This window comes from Conger conger, chromosome 12 (genome assembly GCF_963514075.1).
Source record: "Conger conger chromosome 12, fConCon1.1, whole genome shotgun sequence".
NCBI classification, from domain to species: Eukaryota; Metazoa; Chordata; class Actinopteri; order Anguilliformes; family Congridae; genus Conger; species Conger conger.
Genome location: NC_083771.1, coordinates 20,664,240 through 20,670,746, shown reverse-complemented (window position 1 = coordinate 20,670,746; position 6,507 = coordinate 20,664,240). Strand labels below are relative to the sequence as shown.

The window sequence follows — 6,507 nt, the reverse complement described above, 5'->3', positions numbered from 1 at the left end:
TACACACGCATCCAGGTTCCACACACCCCGACTGGTCTGAAATGTTACAGAAGGGAGTTCCTGTCTGACGTTCCTCTACAGCTATGTGCAGCAACACTGGCAGACGGCATAGTTCCACCCATGGAGAACATCAGATGCTTGGAATCGCTACGGAGTGCGTCTGCAAGGGACGTCTGTATATTTCCCACAACCCTTTGTTGGAATCACAATAACTCCCAGACTGGCCGTCACCGGACACCTCCTTCACACAGTTTAGATGAAAATTCTTGGCGCAAGATGTATGATCACACTGAATTAATTTATGAATGTATGATCACACTGCATTCATTAATAAATATATGATCGCACTGAATTGGTCAAATCAGGCAGTAGGAGCTCTGTTGACCCACACTAAGATTGTTAGCACCCGTGTCTCTGTATCTGAGTCTTGTGTCTGTATGAGCCCCACTTGTTAACTGGTGTGAAAAGGAGCAGCAGCTGATGACATCCAGAGCCTTCACTGAAAATCTGAGCATTCCAAACAGGACTGAGCATTCCAAACAGGACTGAGCATTCCAAACAGGACTGAGCATTCCAAACAAGACTGAGCATTCCAAATAGGACTAAGCGTTCCAAACAGGACTGAGTGTTCCAAACAGGACTGAGCATTCCACACAGGACTGAGCATTCCAAACAGGACCGAGCATTCTAAACAGGACTAAGCATTCAAATAGGACTGAGAATTCCAAACTACCAAAACACCAAGTATGCACAGAATGGAGAACTCAGTAAGCTACAGTAAGCTATAATACCCACCCCCCACAACCTCCAGAGTCCCTAACCCCCCACCCCCACCCCCCAGAGTCCTAAACAGAAGCCCCACCCTCTCCAGAGTCAAACAACTCAGCAATAATATTTTCTATTAATAGAATCACAATTAGCATATTTGTATATGAGTGCACACACACAGATATAGTCATACAAATATCGAGAGGAATTGAAATGCACTCCAGTAAGTGCCGGTCACATCTCTGGTCTCACGCTTTTATGTGTTAAATTTCACATTATGCAAATGGTGTTTATATTCAGTGAAATTAATTTCTCTCTTATTTATTCATTTATTTTTAAGCAATAAGAATTTGCCCATGGTTGCTTTATATTTTTCCTAATGCCAGGTATTATTGCTGAATAAAATTATGAGGGCCCTGGAGAGCCACAGGGCGCTGGTTGAACCACCATCCTGGACAGGATTGGTGTTATTTCCCAAATTCACCTACTCCTCTAGAAGATTGTACAACAGCAGAGCTTTCCAAAACATTAATTACTGCATGGCATTAAGCAGCTATTTTGCCTGCCAACTCTCAATGGCAGAAATAAACAAACACATAATTAAGAATATAGAAAAAAAACTGTGAAAACTATTAAATATGCCGTTACCTGCCTTTACTTCCTCTGTCAATGGCAATAGTTTCTTTCACAGAACCAAGATTCCCTTTGTCAGTTACAAACAGATACATTCCCTCTGCCGGTTATGAACAGAAACATTCCCTCTGCCAGTTATGAACAGAAACATTCCCTCTGTTAGTTATGAGCAGAAACATTCCCTCTGCCAGTTATGAACAAAAACATTCCCTCTGTCAGTTATTAGCAGAAACATTCCCTCTGTCAGTTATTAGCAGAACTATTCCCTCTGTCAGTTATTAGCAGAAACATTCCCTCTGTCAGCTATGAGCAGAAACATTCCCTCTGTCAGTTATTAGCAGATAAAAGCTGTCTGCACCCTATTCGATGTGAACCCTCTGTCTCGTCTTGGTCTCCAGGCAGACCTCAGCAGCCTCTGGCACAGGCAGTAATGACTGATTGGCCCCTTGCTGGATGGAGTTCTCGAGCATTGCTTCCTAAAAGTCTTCAGCCTGTGGACTTTGCTAAGTCAACAACATTGTGCGTTTCATCAGGACCAACTGGAATTGCCGGGGACCGGCGACCATGTTAGGGACCCACATCCGTCCATGACCTAGACCACTAGACCACTAGAGTGCCTCAGGTCATCCTCAAACATGTCTGAAGAGAGGGGAAGTACCATGCCTCACACGTGTCCCACTCCTTGTAGAGAAACTGGGACTGGTGGATAATGGATACCCCAGCCCATGTTGCTATGCCGACCCTTTTTCCTGACCGGAGCATTGCGTCTCACATATTGCATATTTAAGTGGCTCTTTCATCCAGAGGAAAGGGTCAGTTTTTGGGGCTGCTCTCACGGGAGCCTTCAGGCGAGAGATCCGCACCTGATTCTGATTGGAACAGCAAGGCATCGCTGATTTCTCTTTTATTCCTGACTTGGCCCCCCGGACATTCTCCTGCTAGCTGGGGTGAAGTGAGCTGGTTCTCTGTGACTGGCAGGGCAGATTGTGGTGTACAGTAGAGGCACAAGTTGCGAGTGTTCTTAATCCTGAAACAATGTGTGGCGGCAATGAAGAGCACATTTCTGAAATACTGCATCTCTCAGGATTTGATTGGATTAGTGCGTGTTTGTCCACATAGAATGATGTGTAAATTGTCCATTTAGTATTATTATTATATTCCTACCACCCTTCATGTTGAGAGGCATGAAGTGACAGGTGTTTGCCAGGTGCATGCTGGGTACTGTATTTGTAGCAGCACCTGCGGGAGCTGACAGGATCAGGACAGCAGAGCAACAGGACGGCAGCAGAAAGCAGCGATGAAGGACAGGAGTGTTAGGGAACTGTAGCAGTGGGCTGCCCCAAGCATCAATCAGATCAGACAGCAGAGGGGTAGCACAGAGCCCACTGAGTTTACCTGCAGCAGAAAAGGGGAGAGGCCGGCGAAGATGGTGAACAACTAAAATGTCAAGAGGAAGTCCGTTTGACCCATTATCCCATACTGAGGAGACATGGGAATTATCCTTCATTTCAGACCCCTCTTAGATCCACCCACATGCACACACACACCCACAAGGACACAAACACACACACACAGGTAACTGTGAGATGACAGAAATGTATTGTTATGCCACGAGAACTTGTTACTTGGAAGCAGGACAAATATGGGAATTATGTTCCTATTGGTGGTTTTAGAAAGCTTGCCTCTCAGCAGGTATTTAAGGTATTAATACCAACTGAGACACAGGATCAAATTTGATGGCATCAAGATTCATGCTGAACCTGTCACCCAATTTATTTAAAATTGAAGTAAAATTCATGTGACACATTTGATTCTCCCATGATGAATAAATCTCTGCCAAGTAGATGACACAAACTGAATTACTGCCACTGTGCACTGGCCAGCAGCCACAGAATGGAGACATTGGGCCAGAGACAATGCACCTGGAATGGCAGATAAAAAATAATGACCCGTTGCAGTAAACACAGCGATTCGGCCGAACAATCCGGCCTCCGGTTCAGGTTTGTTAATGAAAGTGCAGAGCTTTGTAACTGTCATCCGCGGCGTTAATAGAGCTCGCCAGCGTCTGAAATCTTCAGCATGTCAAGCGCTGGCTTCATTGCCGTATCAGTAAAGGTTACAGACAACAAAAAAGCTGTATCAATTAAGACCACTCACACTACATGGCAGAGAACTGGACTGACAGCCAGGCTATCTCTGCGCTGTTTGCCGTCACACAAAGCCGGCTACATACGGTCTGTGACGAAGGAAAATAACACAAGCTAATTTTGAGCCCAATGGCTTTTTTTACACACAGGTGGGACCAATATTATAACACATGCATGCCTGGGCTGTGTGTGTACAGTTTACCACAGCATAGGCAACATGGATAGAGATATTGTTTGTGCTTTTGTTGTTGTTTTTAAATTAAAAAACAAAAGATGGATTTTTACGCTGACTCAGAGGTTGGTTTAGTGTAGGAATTGAGCAGGTGCTTGGGATGAGTTTCAGTGGCTGTGTCCTTAGTCACAGGGTGGTTTAGTGTCAGTGTATTTACTGAGCATCAACACAAAGTCATAAATCTGAATACAACATTTCTATTTAAAAAATACAAAAAAATGGAATCCCATGAAATACTGAAAGTACAAACCCCACCATCCGGTCATGACCGGCTAAATTCCACAATGCAATATCAACAGAGCTTACTTCAGCAGTACTTTAAACAAAAACAAATATGTATTTGATACGTCTTGTGTAGTCTCTCATACTGCGAGTCAGTTGCGATATGTATTGTGTAGTCTCTCACACGGTGGGTCAGTTGCGATACGTATTGTGTAGTCTCTCATAGTGCGCATCAGTCATGATACGTATTATGTAGTCTCTCATACTGCGCATCAGTCATGATACGTATTATGTAGTCTCTCATACTGTGAGTCAGTCTTCGTGTTGCCCCTCATACGGCAGGACAGTCGCGATACGTGTTGTGTGGTCTCTCATACAGTGGCGATACATGCTGTAGTCTCTCATACAGTGGTGATACGTGTTGTAGTCTCTCATACAGTGGTGATATGTGTTGTCTGGTCTCTCATACAGTGGCGATACGTGTTGTAGTCTCTCATACAGTGGCGATACGTGTTGTAGTCCCTCATACAGTGGGGATATGTGTTGTAGTCCCTCATACAGTGGTGATACGTGTTGTAGTCCCTCATACAGTGGGGATACGTGTTGTAGTCCCTCATACAGTTGTGATACGTGTTGTAGTCCCTCATACAGTGGTGATACGTGTTGTAGTCCCTCATACAGTGGTGATACGTGTTGTAGTCCCTCATACAGTGGGGATACGTGTTGTAGTCCCTCATACAGTGGTGATACGTGTTGTAGTCCCTCATACAGTGGTGATACGTGTTGTAGTCCCTCATACAGTGGTGATACGTGTTGTAGTCCCTCATACAGTGGTGATACGTGTTGTAGTCCCTCATACAGTGGTGATACGTGTTGTAGTCCCTCATACAGTGGTGATACGTGTTGTAGTCCCTCATACAGTGGTGATACGTGTTGTAGTCCCTCATACAGTGGTGATACGTGTTGTAGTCCCTCATACAGTGGTGATACGTGTTGTAGTCCCTCATACAGTGGTGATACGTGTTGTAGTCCCTCATACAGTGGTGATACGTGTTGTAGTCCCTCATACAGTGGTGATACGTGTTGTAGTCCCTCATACAGTGGTGATACGTGTTGTAGTCCCTCATACAGTGGTGATACGTGTTGTAGTCCCCCATACAGTGCCGATGTTCTCAGCACTCGGCTCACCTGGCGGCGGTTATGGCGATGAGGGGGGGTGGACGCAGGGCCAGGCTGGTGGGTCGGGGAGGGCGGTCCGCGTCAGGAGTCCTGTCCCAGTCCATCTGCTGCTCGGCCAATCGGAAGGCCAGCGGGGGCAGCTGCAGGTTTCGGCACGACAGCCTCCGCATCTGGAAGGGCTCGGGGGAGGGACCCGGGAAAACGGAGGAGTCATCCGACATCTGAGCGCACGTGGGAGGGAAAGAGGAAGAGGATCATTATGTGATTATCAGAGTGAACTACAGCTGATTCTTCACGGCAAGTTTGGTTTGTAGAACCAGGGGTTGGTACACTTTAGTGGTAGGAAACGTTGAGCATTGCTCGGCTGAATGCCCTGTTAATTATACAATATCCTGTTATGTTTGTGGTGATTGGGGGATGTGATTTACTGCGGCGTTAAACACACACACACATGCTTGCACACACGCACGCCCGCATGTGCACACATGCACGCACACACACACGCACACATGCGCACACAAAAAAGCACACACGCACACGCAGGCAGATATGCGCACGCATACACATGCACATGCTGTGCTGAGCCAGCAGCAATGCCCTGTGAGACGAAGTGCTATAACTAATGGCTCAGTCCTGCCTGCAGGAGAAAGACTTCAGGATATCCCTGGATCCCAATTGCATCACACGGGATGCAAAAGCCAGCCCTCTCCCCGTTTCCATTTTCCCCCACTTCATCCAACAACACAAAGAAATGTGCTCATACAATCCCTGGCATATAATCGCATTGAACCATGGCCTTGGTCGCACTTTTAACCAACTGTCTGAACATACATAGGAGGGCTATAAACCTTAACTTCTCAGTCCGTATGAACAGAGCTCCTTGTGCACCTGTAGATCCCACAATACATGCCCTTCAGGGAAATATAGATGTGCCAATGCTCAGCCTCAGGCTCCCAAAGGAATGACACTTTTCTCATGCCAGGTCCAATAAAGATGTTCCCAAAGGGGTGATGAAGAACATTCTAAGAACATCATTTATGTTCTACATCCCCAGTGTGGGCTTCTTTACGTGCGAGACTTCTGGGGAACTTTATGCTCACATTTGCAAACACGGTAGCGCAGTTTGTCTTGGGGATAGCTATAGCCCCGTCTCTGAACATTTCATTCGACAGGGTCTCTCCCGTGCTGAATTGCATTACTCTGGTGTTGAATAAATTGGATACCGCCATCCTGTCCTGGGTGATGGTAATCTCACTAGAGAGATCTATTACATACACTTCTTGGACAGTCTCTCCATGAGGTCTAAATCAGAATTGATTATTTTGC

The 6,507-nt window shown here is 45.9% G+C and overlaps 1 protein-coding gene across 1 annotated transcript; it reads right to left on the bottom strand.

The window, feature by feature from the left end:
• Positions 1–4,433: 4,433 nt before the first annotated feature.
• LOC133141528 (histidine-rich glycoprotein-like) lies at positions 4,434–5,159 on the bottom strand. Its single transcript, XM_061262097.1, has one exon. It carries the CDS (start codon positions 5,157–5,159, stop codon positions 4,434–4,436), a length of 726 nt encoding a protein of 241 aa, XP_061118081.1.
• Between the last annotated feature and the right edge of the window lie 1,348 nt (positions 5,160–6,507).